This window comes from Carcharhinus amblyrhynchos, chromosome 13 (genome assembly GCF_965287045.1).
Source record: "Carcharhinus amblyrhynchos chromosome 13, sCarAmb.v2.hapA, whole genome shotgun sequence".
Taxonomy (NCBI): Eukaryota; Metazoa; Chordata; class Chondrichthyes; order Carcharhiniformes; family Carcharhinidae; genus Carcharhinus; species Carcharhinus amblyrhynchos.
Genome location: NC_137336.1, coordinates 50,240,521 through 50,257,966, shown reverse-complemented (window position 1 = coordinate 50,257,966; position 17,446 = coordinate 50,240,521). Strand labels below are relative to the sequence as shown.

Here is a 17,446-nt window from a genome sequence, read left to right as displayed (position 1 = left end):
AGCAGCTTGTAACAGAGCCTACGAAGGAACACGCAATTTTGGATTTGGTGGTGTGTAATGAGACAGACTTGATTAGGGAACCTAAGGAGAAGGAATCCTTAGAGAGCAATGACCACAATATGATAGACTGCAGGATAAATTCTGAGAGGGAGAATCAGATGTAACGGTATTACAATTAAATTAAGGTAACAACAAAGACATGAGGGAGGAGCTGACCAGAGTTGATTGGAAAGGGAGCCTAGCAGGGAAGACAGTGGAACAGCAATGGCAGGAGATTTTGGGGGTTATTCAGGAAGCACAACAGTAATTCATCCCAAGGAAGAGGAAGAGCCATCCAGGGCTGACGAGGAAAGTCAAAGGCAGCATAAGAGCAAAAGAAAAAGCATATAAAGTAGTGAGGATTAGTGAGAAGCTTTTAAAAGTGAGCAGAGGACAATTAAAAAAAAAAGCAATAAGGGGAGAGAAGATGAAATATCAGTGTAAGCTAGCTAGTAATATATAAGAAGATAGGAAGAGGTTTTTTTTCAATATATAAAAGATGAGAGAGAGGCAAAAATAAACATTGGACCATTGGAAAATGAGGCTCGAGAAGTAATAATAGGAAACAAAGAAATGGCAGAAGAACTGAATAGTTACTTTGCATCAGTCTTCATGTAGAAGACACCAGTGGGATGCCAAAGTTCCAGGAGAATTGGGGACACAGATAAGTGCACTAGCCATCACTAAGGAGAAGGTAAACTGAAAGCTTTGAAGGTGGGTAAATCAACTGGACCAGATACATTACACCCAGGGTTCTAAAAAGAGATAGCTGAGGAAATTGTAGACGCACTGGTGGTGATCCTTCAGGAATCACTGGAGGCAGGAAGACTGGAAAGTACATAATGTAACACCATTGTTTAAAAAGGGAGGGAGGCAGCAGACAGGAAATTATAGGCTGGTTAGCCTGACTTCAGTCATTAGCAAGATTTTAGAGTCCATTATTAAAGATGAGCTCACAAGGTACTCGGAAGTGCATGATAATATAGGACTGAGTCAGCACAGCTTTGTCAAGGGGAGGTCATGTCTGACAAATCTATTAGAGTTCTTTGAGGAGTTTATAAGGAAGTTTAGATAAACGAGAACCAATGAACATGATTTATTTAGATTTCCAGAAGGCCTTTGACAAGGTGCTGCATGGGAGACTGTTAAATAAGAGCCCATAATTTTAAGGATAAGATCCTGGCATGGATAGAGGATTGGGTGATTGGCAGAAGGCAGAGAGTGGGGATAAAGGGGTCTTTTTCAAGATGGCAGCTGGGGATTAGTGGTGTGTCTCAGGGGCCGGTGCTGAGACCAGAATTTTTCACAATATATATTAACGATTTGGAGTAAGGAACTGAAGGCACTGTTGCTAAGTTTGCAGATGATACAAAGATATGTAGGAGGGCCAGGTAGTATTGAGGAAACGGGAGGGGGGCTGCAGAAAGACTTGGGTTAGGAGAGTGGGCAAAGAAGTGGCAGATGGAATACAATGTGGAAAAGTATGATGTTGTGCACTTTGGAAGGAAGAATGGAGGCATAGACTATTTCCCAAATATGGAAATACTGAGGAAATCAGAAACACAAAGGGACGTGGGAGTCCTTGTTCAAGATTCTCTTAAGGTTAACATGCAGGTTCAGTCAGCAGTTAGGAAGGCAAATGCAATGTTATCATTCATGTCGAGCAGGCTAGAATACAAGAGTACTTCTGGGCTGAATAAAGCTCTAGTCATACCCCATGTGGAGTATTGTGAGCAGTTCTGGGCCCCGTATCTAAAGGAACGATGTGCTGGCCTTGGAAAGGATCCAGAGAAGGTTCATAAGATTGATCCCTGAAATGAAAAGCTTGTTATATGAGGAATAGTTGAGGGCTCTGGGTCTGTACTTGTTGGAGCTTAGAAGGATGGAGGGAGGGGGGAAAAGGAGAAATCTTACTGAAACTTACAGGACACTGCAAGGTCTGAATAGAGCGGATGTGGAGAGGATGTTTCCACTCGTAGGAAAAACTAAAACGAGAAGGCACAACCTCAGGCTAAAGATCCTTTAAAACAAAGACGAGGAGGAATTTGTTCAACCAGATAACTGGTGAATCTGTGGAACTCTTTGCCACAGAGGGCTGTGGAGGCCAGGTCATTAAGTGTCATTAAGACAGAGATAGATAGGCTCTTGATTAATAAGAGGATTAAGAGTAATGGGGAAAAGGCAAGAGAATGGGGATGAGAAAAATATCAGCCATGATTGAATGGTGAAACAGACTTGATAGGAGCAGAATTGGGCCAATCGGCCTATGACTTATGGTTTTATGTTTGATTTGTTATTACCTCCAGCAACTTCAGAAATAGTAGAGCCACGTGAACATCAAGTTACTAGATAAGACTTGAGGGCATAACTACGCTCATTTAAACAAGGAGATCATGTGCTCAGCATGTAATTATGCCATAAGTGAGAAATGTGTACCAGGCATAGTTAGAACAAAAACAGCTCCGATTTCTTACACGGTTCAAAAAAGAAAATGAACTAGTTTGTCTATGCTGACTAATCGTTGTCATCTCAAAGTGATTTCTCAGAATCATCTCCAGAAGTACCAACTTCTTCAGTCCCTACTGTGAAAGGTTTTGTTGAATCTGAGTTGCTTGATGATTATCTATATGCGACCATAACACGAAAATGATGCAGATTTAGTTCTGAGAGAAGATATGTCTACTTAGCTCCTAATCATTCTTCTAGGGACAAAGATTGCCAATTTCGAGAACGTTGTGTACAATTATGAAATAGTAGTCCTGCTGATTGACTTTCTTATTGTCTAATGATACATAGTGAAGACTCTAGAGTATTATCAATTTTATGTATAATATTGCAGTAATTTGTTGTCATAACCACAGAAGCAAAGAGGGAAAGATATTATATATTTAAATGGTTGCATGATTGCTTTAAGAACCTGTCACATTATTTGATGTGATGTCATTCAGGTGTTGTGCAGGCTGCTGTTTTAGTTTAAGTTTGTACTCTGTACAGGCCACAGCTCTTAGAATAAATTTGTTGTTAGTCATAATTTATATGTGCAAACCATATGCTTTTCTTTTTGTTTAAAATACACAATATCTAACATAGTTAGGACATTACTGAGAAGGTGCGGGAAACAGATTCAATAGTTTGCGTAAAAGGGAACTAGAAATATACTTGGAGAAAATATTAACAGGGCTATGGGGAAAGAGCAAGATATGCCAAGTGTCTTTCTTATGTGCTGCAAACTTTATATGATTCTATGATGTAAGAAAATATAATCAATCTCTTTATTTGTGCTCATTCTGTATTTCCTTTGCATTTAAAAGATCTGTATCGATTATTTCTTAAACATAGCCAGTATCTTCTGATCAATTCTGTGCTACTGTGCCATATAACAAATTCCCTATTTTAGTTACTTGCTCCAAGCGTAGCCTTTCTTATATAAAACCATGTGTTACCAATTGGTCCTGTTACTTTAAAAAATATAAATATGAATCTGATTGCACTGCTTTCCATTACCTTTGTATTGAAGTGAAATGATTTAAATAACCTCCTACTGTATATTGCAAATTGAAAGAAACTATATAACTCAGGATGCCAAGAGGCAAATTATAAAAGAATACTCTATAATTTGACAACAACATGAACGCAAAACTATAAAGCTTTTATAAGTACATGCATTCTGATGCTAGATCAAGCAAAATGGGATACAAATATCAAGATTGACCAACTGAACCAGATGGAGATCATTTGTGCTATAAATTCGATGCATGTTAGTTAGTGAAAGTTTAAATATTATTTAAGTTTTAACACAATAAATCTCAAGTACCGGGTTCAGAGAAGGTGTCACTGACATCATCATCCTTGTCTTCCTCCTCCTCATCATCATCATCGTCATCTTCCTCATTATCACTGTACTCATGCTCACTACCAAATCCTTCATCATGGTCCTCATCGTCCTCATCATCTTCATCATCTTCAGCTTCCTGCTCAATACTGGGAGACTGTTCATTCAAACCATCAGAAACAAATAAAGAATAATTGTGTTCTTCCTTTTTCTGAGTGTGGTCGGGGACAGGCGGTGATAAAATTTCAACTGTTTCGACTTGAGAATTTGGATCATTTGCTTCTTTGAATACTGTGGGCGTTTTATTGGAGTAAATACTTTCTGCATTGTTCTTGTCTAGTTTCCTAACTGCAGGTCCAGTATCACTGCAACAGGAATCAGCTGGTAAATCACTGTGCACCTGGGTAGCACCCAAAGTTGATTTACCAAGTGGTGCTGGATTGATCCACAATTTAGCTTTTTTAACAAAGTCTTTGTTATCCACAAGAACAGACCCAATTTTGGTGTTAAGGGGTTGAAGTTTATTGCAGATGTCCACAGTTGCACTTGAAGAAACAGACTTAGCTACCTTTTGGGTAGTCTCAGGTAAGCACGCATCTATACAGGGACTTCTGGCAGATGACACTGGTGGTGCTGCCCTGTTTCCTGAAAACTTTTTACCAGCCAGAGAAGTCAATGAATTTTGATTTAAACTCTTTAGTAGATCGGGATGATATAATGAATCCAAAACAGGCTGGGAATCTTCACAGTTTAGCTGGGCCAATGTTGGGGTCCTGCTGATGACCTCTTCGTTTTGATAAGGACTGGAAAAGTCATCTAGCCCAAGGAAATCCACTTCCTTGGTTCCCCAAATGTCATAGCTAGTTAATTTGGTGTATTTAGTCAAGTCTTCCCAGCATGTGTCCCACTGCTCCCAGTTTGAATTAAAGGAAGGATCCGAGTCTAGTAATTCATTTAAAGGCTCTAAAATTTCAATGTCTTTACAATCTCCCAAAATAAGAGGATCATCTCTCGAGCTGTGAGTATAAGTCATCTCTCTATCCTGAAAAAAATGAAAACATTCTATTAAAAACATATTAGTTAGACTGGGGGAAAACAAAAAAAAAGTTTAAAACAAATTTTTCCCTCCTGCCCAGATAACAGAAATAAGTTTTATTATTTAATCAGGATATTATTCAACCACAATTGGAAGATCTGGTAGATTCAACTCCGCACAGCACTCTTATGTGGCTGTTTGTTCACAACTAGATTTTTGGCCCCAGTGAATAAAGAAGCCTCATCTTATAGACTGAATTAAAAAGTAGTTACAGATTTGATTCAGTCTGTTTTAAGTTCCCTGATTTCAGTTAGACCACTAAAGGGTCATGACTTTTTGTACCGGTGCCCCACAATCAGATATGCAAATCAAAAGTTACCAAAGTTCCCACTCTCTGTTGCTCAAAGACCCTTACTATAAGATGCTGGTGCGTGGTCTCAAATTGACAGAATCAGCCCTTAACAGAGATCTTGCTGTCAGGGTTAACTGCTTTGTCTAAAGCTAAGTATGAAGAATGGCCAACTGGGCAAGATATTAAGAGTGTGGCTTAAATTGATGGAAATTTTAACCAATTAATAGCTAGTGCCTTCAAGACAAATGGCAAAGATAATTACAAAAAGTAAAATTAACATGCACTAAGTGAATCATCCAGAGAAAGTGAATTGTTGAGTTACTTGTATATTACAAATCTTACCAGTTCGTACATGAAATCAGGATCGGAATTATTCCCCAACAAATCTGTACTGGTTAAAGTCTGGTCTGGAAATGGGCGGTTACAAAAGGCATCCCCAAATGGAGGATCCATTCCGCTAACATTGGGCTATAAAATAAATAGATACCTAAAGCATTAGCAGAATAGTTTATTAAAAATACTTTTATTTGTACAGGTTTATTTACAGCAATCAAGCAGTTGTGCTACTAGCTGTCATGAATTATGAAACTGTGTTGTTCCTCATTCTTGTTCCCCTGGTAATTAAAATTCCTATTCTGATTTTTAAAATAACCTCCCATATTAAAAACATCATTTTGCACCACTCCAAATTCTTAATCATAACAATTATTAATTTTGTAATGTTTGGAACTTAAAGTATGTTACAGAATCAAATCGATTTATGTTTCACTGGAAACTGCCAGATTAAAATTTACCTGCGAGCATTTACAGCTTTCTTAAAAAAGTGAAAAATCTTGAAATTAAAAGCAGGTACCGGGATCAGCATTCAGCCAGCCTACAAATATCAGCACAGAAATCTGGTCTGGAAAGTTGCACAGAGATTTTTTCTTCTGAGTTATCAAGTAAAGCATGTCTTGATTTATTAATTCATTTCATAGTAAAGTTAAATCCACAGCACACAGTTGCCTTAAAATGAGATAGTTGGGAAGAAGGCAGGAAAGGAAATAAATAAAAGTGGTGGAAAGATGTAGAATATGTTGCAGTGTTACATCACTCATCATGTTGTGCGCTGTAGTGAGGGAGAACAGATATCATTTCACTCTTCCACAGCAACTCTCGATGTTGCATGTTGCTTTTTCTGGCAATAGAGGTATTTAGTTTGCTTTGTGCAAATATGAATCCTCTTGCAACTAACCGTCCAGGAGAATTTGAGGAAACGCAAAGGAATGTGGAATGAGTCCCACTTCCGCATGGTCCATGCTGGGATCAATGACAAAGGGAAAAAGGAAGGAGTTTCTACAAAAAAAAATTGAAAAAAAAGGGCTTCATGTATGACATTTTCAGGATTGCTAACCGAGCCACATGTTAAATGGTTATAAGTATAGGCAAAATCTTGATGGTAAATGTGTAGCTAGAAGAGTGGTGTCTCTCAAGGCCAACGGCACACCTACTTGAGCATTAAAGAGAGTATTGGGACCTGGTGATAATGATGCCACTCAGAAGGTAACAGAAATAGAAGTTAAGAATACAGGTCAAAGTAAGGAATAAGGGTAACAAACGACCAGGGAATAAATACAGTTTAGAAAATAAAACTATAAAAGGACTTCTAAAAATAAAAACAGAGGAGAAGGAAATCCTGTGCAGCAACATGCACAGCATCTAAAAGAACACGGTGGTGTGGTGGTGGTGGTCTGCAGGCAATGATCTATAATCGAGAACCAGATGTAGTAGGCATAACTAAAACATGACTAAAGAATAGAACTACCAATCAAATATTGGAGGTTTACACATAACCAAAAGGACAGGGAAGATAGATGGGTGGGGGGAGTAATGAAAGATCACATAAAACTGTAACAGAAAAAAATACGTAACAAGATTAGAAATAGAATGCATGTGGATTAAAATTAAAAAATTAACAGGGATTGATCACACTAATAGGAGCATATACATCTTCATATTATAAAAGGGATATATGGGCACTGGTAGGTGCAATCAATTTTTACTTGAATGAAAGCAGGACTGAAAGATCATACCTAGTAGGAACAACTAAACAGGCTTATGCTCCTTTTTCCACAAAAAGACCTGATCAATGCCATCAAGATTATGAAAGGACTTAATGGAAAAATATTTTGTATATCTACCTTATTATGAAGAGACCAGAACTACAGGCTATGGTAAGTCACTAATAAATCTAATAAGGAATTGGGAAGAAATTTCTTTATCCAGCGTGTGTGAGAATGTGGAACTATCACAAGGAGTAGTTCAGATAAATAGCACTGATGCATATAAACACGTGGGGGAGAAAAGAATAGAGGAATGTATTAATGGGATTAGATGCAGTAAAGAAAGGAGGAAGCTCACGTGGAGCATAAACAATGGTATGGATTAGCTGGACTGAATGGGATGTTCCTTGGTTGTTAATACTAATCAATACTACATAAATTATATAATTTTATATATTATGTTGTAATTTTATAAATATAATTTTAAAATACAATTTGCTGGAAAACAAACTCATGTAACAGACTTCAAGCCATCAAATGTACTTCAAACCATAAAACAAGTGATAATAATTGTGTTGAGAACTGCAACATTCTAATTATTTAATCCTCTGGATTATAAACCACACTTCAAATTCCGTTGAATGATGTTAATATTCCTGCAATAATTATCACCCTATATCAATAGTCCATATTACATTCTTGCTAATGTTATATTCAAATTCTAAAGTAGGGAGCAAATTCATAACCATTCTAATTTAGTATGAACAGTTAAAATTTTAGTCTACAGATGCAAATCATAATTCATTTAATTTTATTGTAAACTCAAATAGTTTGAGTGCAAGCAAATAGTGCAGCGTTACATAAATGCTTCAAAGTCAGGATCTGTACGGTAAAAGGTTGCAAACCTACCTGCGGCATTGCCAAGCCCGCATCTGCCTTATCCAAGAGAATTTTTTTCTGCTGTTTTAGTTGCGTCGTTTCCAGTTTTACTAAATGATTGAAATGATGAACGAATGTGTCAATAAATAAGGTCAACTGTCAGAAGACAAAAGTCACTGCACTGAAGTTTTTTTCTAGTCAGATGTTCCTTTTAATTCGCAAGCCTAACAGGAAATAAAGGCGTACATACAATTAGAACACAGTCCAACATTCTGCGCTTTTCTTTTATACATATATATTCCTCCCTAAGACTACTTCTTGTTGAGATATAGTTCCTCAAGGCATCAGCCATTTTCAAAAACTCACAAACAGACTTCCATGAAAATTTAAATATCATTGTACTAAAATGGATTGTAATTCCAATGCATGATCTTAAGGTCAAATTGCAAAAATGACAGAACACTAGCGTGCCAACTGTTTGCAATATTTATCAGTAACAAAGATTTGGATATTGTCGCATGTAGCTGAACTCCAAGCAATTAAACTTTCTGGTGGCCATTAAAACAAAGTGTTTTCCCTTTCCTCAATCTGAAGATCAAATATATTTCAAATAGCCCCACCCTAACTGATGTGGTGCAATGGAAAGGGACATGAATATTTAGTCCATAAATAATTATCTGGCATATCAAGAATCCTCAGCATTCATCATGAAAGGATTCTAAAAATCATCAGTAAAACTCACGACCATCTGGATAATACATGTAAGAAAAAGTTAAACATCATAAGCTTCTGATACAACCGAATCCTAAAGCATTTTTGAGCGGAAATTGTGGACAAGAATAATGTCTGCCTGAATGCCTCAAATTGTATGATGCACAGTTCTAAGCCTGACATTATGCAGATAATCATCTTAATTGCTAGTAAATTTTGTTCCAAAACCAGATATTGCCAGCAAAAAAGACAATCCTGCTATTAACTCAGTTGATAGCATAGTGCCTTGATGTCAGAGGCCTGTGGGTTCAAGTCCCTTTCCAAATTTTAAAGCATGATCTAGATCAGGCTTGTCCAAGGCCCTATTGTGACCCCTGGAGCCGATCTTGAAAAATTGGTCAAACAGGTAAGTCACTAAGGAAGATTGTTCAAAGGATCTAATCATAGGCTGTTTCTCTTGCATAGTTGCTGCAGATAGGCTCAGTATTGTTGCAAGAGTGTGATCATGAGCGGTGGAGTGTTTGGACCCGAAGAACCAGTGTGCAAGGCCACTCTGAAAAGACACTGGCCATGTGAGTGAGGAGGGAAAAAAGGAAAAAGAGTGCTGAGAGGGGGACAAGAAGAGCGTGAGTCAGAATGTGCAACTGCATGCGAGCATGAAAGATTTTGTCAAAGTTAACCAAAAGGTAATTACATCGGCATGAAGACCGACTTGGCTGTAGTGGACAGTGCAGGAAAGCTGAAAGGTAGGATGGCTGATGAGCAGTGACAGTTGTTTAAGGAGATTATCAATTTCTCCCAACTAAAAAATATTCTAAATAGGAAGAAACATTGTAAGACAGGAAAAAACATTCATGTCTAAGCAAGTTAAAGACAACATAAAGACAAAAATTAAGGCACACCATATTGCAAAGGCCAGAGGCAGGCAGAAAGACTGTCAGATCAACAAAGGGTTACCAAAAAAAAGCAAAGGTAAATTATGAAAAAGAGGACTAGCACAAAATATAAAAATGGATAGCAAAAGCTTCTATAAAACTGTAGAAAAGAGAATAGCTAAAGCGAATGCCGGTCCTTTGGAAGATGAAACCAGGGATTAATTATGGGGAACACAAAAATGGCAGAGATGCTAAATCAATATTTTGCCTGAGTTTTCATCGTGGAAGACACTAACATCATCCCGATGGTAACAGAGGTAATAGAAAGGGAGGAATTTAGAACAATTATCATCATTAGGGAAACAGTACTCAACAAACTACTGGAATTGAAGGCAGACAAGTCTCCAAAGCCTGATGGCATACATCCTACGGTAAAGGATATGGCAGTTGAGAGAGTGGATCCATTGGTTAGAATATTCCAAAATTCCCTGTACGCAGGAAAGGTTCCAATGGATTGGACAGAACGCCGTAATTCAAAAAGAGAGGGAGGCAGAAAGAAGGAAACTATAGACCAATTAAGTTTAACATTTGTTGGGAAGTTGTTAGAATCCATTATTAAGAAAGTAATAGCAGGACATTTGGAAAGTCAAAAGTGCAATCCATCAGTCAGCATGGTTTTACGAAGGGTAAATCATATTTAACTAATTGCATTCTTTAAAGATGAAACAAACCAAGTGGATAATGGGAATTTTGTAGTTGTAGATTATCTGGACTTCAGAAAGACATTTGATGAGGTGCCACAGAGGTTAATACACAAGATTACAAGGGGTCCGGGGTAAGTTATTATTTTGGACAAAAGATTAGCTAACTGACAGATAAATGTTTTTTTCTGTTGACAAGACGCAACTAATGGGGTGTCATAGGGTTTGGTCCACGGGCCCCAACTATTTAGTCTACATAGATGACCTGAACATAGGAACAGAAGGTACTATAGCCAAATTTGCAGATGACACTAAAATAGGTGGAATAGTAAGTTGCAATGATGAAATAAGAAATCTACAAACGAATATGGATAGGTTTTTGGAGTTGGACAAAGAGAGGACATATCCCCTTTTCTCCTTACTCTGCCACTTTTCATTTGGTTCACATCCAACCCTTGTTGCTCCTTGTGATGCCTTGTCCTTATGTTGCAGCTCGTTGTCTTCTTATCCCCTGGAGTTTTTCCATTTTTATTCATGTTAGTCTTTTTTTTGCGCGGAGTGGTGGACTGGATATTTGTGTGGTGGGGGGAAAAGAAAGGAAAAGGGGGGTTTCTTTTGTTCATGGGATGAGGGTGGAAGGAGAAACTTGAGCAAGTAAAGAGGGGGCAGGTTTGTGTACTGCATTGGGTATAATCACAAAATATTCTGTAAATTCCTAGAGCAGTAGTGGTTAGTAACTGAGACGCTCAGGCTCTTTCAGGAGTGGGGAGGGTTATCCATGTTTGAGAGAATGCCAAGTATTGTGAGGGTGATGAGTGAGCACTTCTCTTTGGGTTTCCCTCAGGGATATGGTGAGGTGAGTGGACCAAGGTATGGCAGACGGAGTTTAACACGGATAAAAGCGAGGTTATCCATTTTGGTCAGAAGGATAAAAGGCAACTTGTGTTCTAAATGGAGTGAAACTTTGTGGTGCTTAGGTGCAGAGGGATCTGGGTGTTCTTGTGCATGAGTTACAGAAAATTGGTATGCAGAACCATCAAGTTATAAAGAAAGCAAATGGAATTTCGGTATTTATAGATCAAGGAAGAGAATATAAAAGGAAGGAAATGTTGCAAACATAGAAGGCATTGGGGAGACCACAGTCGGATTACTGTGTACAGTTCAGGTCTACTCCGCATTCTTAGTACACGATGATCAAGTTTTCCACTATTGTAGATATAGTCCTTTAAGTATGACATACATCATCTGCATGTTACATTGGGTCTTGTGGATGGAAAGATGCAGCATCTTTCAAAGAACACGTTGGCCAACATTGTTTCGTTAAAATCACCTTCAAAATACTGACAGTCGAAGGATCTGTTGAATTTGTCTGAGACTTTATATCCAGGTAACCAAAGCAAGTACAGTTCAAATAAAAGATAATTTTATTAACGTATTAGTCACAAGTAGGCTTACATTCACATTGCAATGAAGTTACTGTGAAAATCCCCAGTCACCACATTTCAGCGCCTGTTTGGGTACACAGAGGGAGAATTTAACATGGCCAATTCACCTCACCTACACATCTTTGGATTGTGGGAGGAAACCCACACAGACACAGAGAACGTCCACACACTGACCCAAGCCGGGAATCAAACACGGGTCCCTGGCACTGTGAGGCAGCAGTGCTAACCACTGTGCCACCGTGCTGCCCTGGCTTTGAAGTGATCTGGGACATCCTGAGAGGCATCTTCTTTCCAAGTGTTCATGAACGTGGGCATCACTGGATATTCCAGCAGTGGTTACCCACAGTGAATAGCCTTTGAAAAAGTAAGCGAAGGTACTCCTAGAGGCAGTTTAGAAATGGAATTCCAGGATTTTGATACAGTTAAAGGTGAAAGAATAGCGATTGACTGATACATTAGGATACCATGAGACTTGAGAGTGGAAATTGTATGTTGTGGTTTCTCTGTGCACCTGCTGCCCTTGTCCCTCAAGGTGATAGAGATTTTAGGATTGGAAGATTCTGTCAAAACAAGGTCTCTTTCAATTTTTAAAAGTAAAAAAAGTTTATTTATTAGTCACAAGTATGCTTACATTAACACTTCAATGAAGTTGCTGTGAAAATCCTAGTCACCATACTCCGTGCCTGTTCAAGTACACAGAGAATTTAGAATGGTCAATTCACCTAACCAACAAGTCTTTCAGATTGTGGGAGGAAATTGCAGCACCCCGACAAAACCCATGCAGATGTGGGGAGAACATAGAAGCTCCACACCAACCGTGACCCAAGCCAGGAATTGAACCCAGGTCCCTGGCACTATGAAGTAGCAGTGTTAACAACTTCCCAACCGTGCCACCCCAACTATCAAACTACCCAACTGTTTGGCCGTTAGAGAGTTTCTGCAAAGACACTGGGATGAAATTTTAGCAGAACAAATGCAAACAGAATAAAAAGCAGGGTACTGAACTACCACAAATTTTAAATCAGGTACCTGAGACATGTGTAGATAGTGGAATGCACTTTGTGCAGAGCACTGGTTAGAAGCCCATAAAGGAGGAAAAAGGTGCGGTCTAACATGAATAAAAATGGAAAAACTCCAAGAACAAGACATCAAGCTACAACATATGGGCAAGGCATCTCAAGGGGCAACAAGAGCTGAACAAAAAGTGGCAGAGCAAGAAGAAAAGGGGACGTCCTCTCTCAGTCCGATTCCAAAAACCTATATCCATTTATAAATTTCTTATTTCCTCACTGCAACTTATTATTCCACCTATTTTAGTGTCATCTGCAAATTTGGCTATAGTACCTTCTCATCCCTACATCCAAGTAATTTACTTTGATTAAATAGTCAAAAAATGTGTGTGGCAAACAGCTAAAAAAAAATCAAGAATAGATTCAGTGCAACATGATTATTAGTAAGCTTGGGCCAGAGAGCCATGAGCTGGCCGGCAACAAGGCATAAAAATCATCACAATTTACATCAATGACTGCAAACAATTATGAAGTGGAGAAGTCTTGAGGCAAGTTGCAAATTTTGGCCAGTTAGGAAGGTTTTGAGGTTTACGCAGGTTCAGCAATGGGAACAGGAAGCACCACAGTGCCATCTACTGGCAGAAAGTCTACAACTACATTATTATAGGGAACACTTTTATACAAGAATCATAAGTACTGGGAGGAGTAGGCAATTTAGCCCCTTTAGTCTGCTCCGCCATTTAATACAATCGTGACTGATCTCATCTCCGCCCCAACTTCACTTCTCTGCCCTTTCACCATAGGCTTTCAAACCGTTAATAATTTAAAAACTGTCCACTTCCTTAAACTTACTTGAAGTACCAGCATCCATCACACTGAGGTAGTGAATTCCACAGACTTACGACCCTTGGGGAGAAGTAATTTTTCTTCATTTCTGTTTTATATCTGCTACCCGATATACTAAAGCTATGACCTCTTGTTCTAGATTGCTCTACAAGAGGAAACGTCAGCTCCAAGTCTACTTTGTAATCCGCCTTATTATCTTGTACATCTCAGTTAGATTTCCTCTTATTCTTCTAAACTCCAGGGAGTCTAGGCCTAAACTGCCCCATCTCTTAAGACGAACCCCTCATTTCTGAAATCAATCCAGTGAACCTCCTCCGAACCACCTCCAAAGCAACGATATCCTTTCTCAAAAAAGGAGATCAAAACAATATGCAATATTCTTCATGCAGGCTCATTAATGCTTTGTACAGTAGCAACACTTCACTACAAATGCCAAGATTCCATTTACCTTCCTTATTACCTGATGTACCTATAGCTTTTTGCAACTTGTGCATGAAGACACCCATAAGCAGACCAAAATTTCTCTCCATTTAGATAATAAACTGCCTTTGTATTTTTCTTACAAAAATGGATAACGTAAGAACATAAGAAATAGGAGCAGGAGTAGGCCATCTAGCCCTTCGAGCCTGCCCCGCCATTCAATAAGATCATGGCTGATCTGTCGTGGCTCAGTTCCACATTCCCGCCCTCTCCCCATAACCCTTAATCCCCTCTCTTATCAAAAACCCATCAACCCGCATCTTAAAAATATTTAGCGAGGTAGCCTCCACCACTTCAACGGGCAGAGAATTCCAGAGATTCACCACCCTTTGAGTGGAGAAATTCTTCCTCAACTCCGTTCTAAACCGCCCCCCCCTCTATCTTGAGGCTGTGCCCCCTAGTCCTACTATCCTTTCTGAGCGGGAAGAGTCTCTCCACCTCTATCCTATCCATCCCATTCATCATCTTATATGTCTCAATGAGATCTCCCCTCATTTTTCTAAACTCTAACGAGTACAAGCCTAATTTATTCAGCCTCTCCTCATAGCTCAACCCCCTCAACTCCGGCATCAGCCTAGTAAACCTCCTCTGCACTCCCTCCAAGGCCAAAATATCCTTGCGTAAGTAAGGCGCCCAAAACTGCACACAGTACTCCAGCTGCGGCCTCACCAATGCGCTATACAGCCGCAGCAAGACCTCCCTACTTTTATATTCAATCCCCCTCGCTATGAAGGCCAACATCCCATTCGCCTTCCTGACCACCTGCAAGCTGGGTTTTTGCGACTCATGCACAAGGACCCCAAGGTCCCTCTGCACCGTCGCCTACTGCAGTTTTTCGCCACTTAAGTAATAATCCTTCCTACCATTATTCCTACCAAAGTGGACCACCTCACACTTGCCAACAATAAATTCCATTTGCCATTTCCTGGCCCATTCGCCAAGCCTATCCTCACACTTAACTCTGATGAAAGGTCATCCAGTCTCAAATGGCTCCACTCTTGCTCAAAAGATGCTGTCAGATTCGCTGAAGTTTTTCAGCATTATCCTTTCTGTAACCTCACACTTAGCCACGTTGAATTCCATCTACCAAATTTTGCCCTATTCACTTAAATTTCTTATTTCATTATTACAATTTACTATCTCATTTATTTGTCAGCTGCAATTTGGTTACCTACCTCCTTTCCCTGAGGACTGAACCCAGTAGCACTCCGCTAGTTACATCTTGCCAACCCAAAAAAAAATCCATTTATCCTGACTCTGCTGCGTGTTGGTTAGCCAATCCTCTACCCAAGAAAATAGATTATCCCTAATCCCATATAAACTTACCTTGTGTGTTAACCCTTTGTATGGCATCTTATCAAGTGCCTTCTGGAAGTCCAGATATGCAACATTTACAGGATCCCTAATATCCACATTGCTTGTTATACCTTCAAAGAACTCAAGCAAGTTCGTCAAATATGATTTACCCTTCATTAAACCCATGCTGACTCTGATGGATTGCACTTTGACTTTCCAAATGTCCTATTATTTCTTCCTTGGATTCTAACGATTTCCTGATGACAAATGTTAAACCAAATGGTCTATAGTTTACTACGTTTTGCCTCCCTTTATATTAGCATATTCCCAATCTATTGGAACATTCCAAAATTCCCTGAGTGTGGCAATATTATAATCAATATTACAATAATTTCCACTGCCACTTCCATCAAGACCCCAGGATATAGGCCTTCAGGTCCTGAGAACTTGCCTGCCTTCAATTCCTATAGTTTGCTCAGTCCTTTTTTTCCTGGGTAATGATGATAATTCTAAGTTCCTTCCTTTCTATAACCTCTGCAATTTCTATTGGGATGGTGTCCTCATCCATGAAAAATGAGACAAAATATTGATTTAGTGTCTCAGCCACTTTTGTGTTCTCCACTATTAAGTCCCCAGGCTCATTTCAAAAGGGACCAACCTTCACTTTATATTTTGTGCCTACTCTTCTTTCATAATTTATTTTTGCTCTCATTACTCTTTTAGTGACCCTTTGTTGGCCTTTAAAAACTTCCCAATCTTCCAGTGTGACACTAGCCTTTGCAATACAGTATGCCTTCAATTTTATCTTTTATGTTCTCCTTAATTTCCTTGCTTAGCCATGGAAGTCTTCCCACCCCCGCTTTCCAACATTCTGCCTCCTTGGAATATATTTTAGTTAAGAGGACTTGAATATCTCTTGAAAAAAATTCCAGTCTTAAACGTATACATAAAGTTTTTCCTTAATGCAGACATAAAAAGCATTATATCTAATTGCTTTCCAGGAAGAAAGATTTTTGGTCAGCAAGTGCTCCCCTGGGCAAGACTTTTAGTGTATCAACACATTGCTTTTGTCTATGCAACAATGACAATGCTTTATGAGGATATTCTAAGCATGTCACTACATTTGAAAGCTGTGATAAAAGGTACAATGCTATATTAATAAAACATTAACCTGCAATTTTAAGAGGGCATTGATCTTTACCATGATTTCAATGTGCCAACTGCAGATTTAAAAATCATCAATGAGAAGCAATTTTCCAGTAGTGGTATTTGTGGCCATTTCCACCGAAGACGTTCTGTATGCTGACAGACAATGTAAACTGTCAGGTTAGATTTAGGAACAACAGAAAAACGCATAGCACTAGAGGTCCTGGTGGAGAAGTGATGTCCTGCAACAGATGTGGTAGGAGACAGGCCAGTCAAGGCTGGGCCTCACACTGGGATGTGCCAGGCACTTTTGGGCAGCAGCCACACTGGGTAGGACACTGCAGGTGCCACCTGACCTGGAGGGTGGGGAGAGGGCAAGGCTGTACATTTATTCCATTGTACAGAAGTCAGTGGAGGACTTTGCAAGGCCAGTCTTCAGAAGATGGCCAGTAAGCTTGACCTCTGAATTTAAAAAAAAATTCTGAGGAATTGGAACAAAGAGAGACGTTCAAATGGAGAAGTGTCAGAAAAGCCATAAAGGATTATGGGTATGCTCTTCAAACATGACTGTTCTCATAGATTTGTCACCATCCACTATCTACTCCATGATAACACGCAAGAACAATTCACAACAAGGTTGTGTCATTACACTAACCCCCTTCTCCATTTTCTTTACTGCAATAGTCCACCTCACCTCCAGAAAACTACTCCAAGCATGGTGATAATCTACAGAACAGACAAAGCCTTCAATCCAGC

At 39.1% G+C, this 17,446-nt stretch overlaps 1 protein-coding gene across 5 annotated transcripts in view; it reads right to left on the bottom strand.

The window, feature by feature from the left end:
* crebrf (creb3 regulatory factor) overlaps positions 1–17,446 on the bottom strand; it is a 69,935-nt gene that overhangs the window by 39,092 nt on the left and 13,397 nt on the right. For 4 of the 5 annotated variants that reach the window (XR_013888469.1, XM_080201672.1, XM_080201674.1 and 1 more), the window contains exons 2-4: positions 8,211–8,404; positions 5,602–5,727; positions 3,854–4,913 (exon numbers count right to left, since the gene is read on the bottom strand). Coding sequence is in view for 4 of the 5 variants with exons in the window: in XM_080201672.1 (XP_080057798.1) it covers positions 3,854–4,913; positions 5,602–5,727; positions 8,211–8,219 (1,195 nt within the window). In the remaining variant the exon portion in view is untranslated. Of the gene's footprint in view, positions 1–3,853; positions 4,914–5,601; positions 5,728–8,210; positions 8,405–17,446 lie in introns of those variants that run through there. The other variant, XM_080201675.1, reaches the window with a different exon arrangement.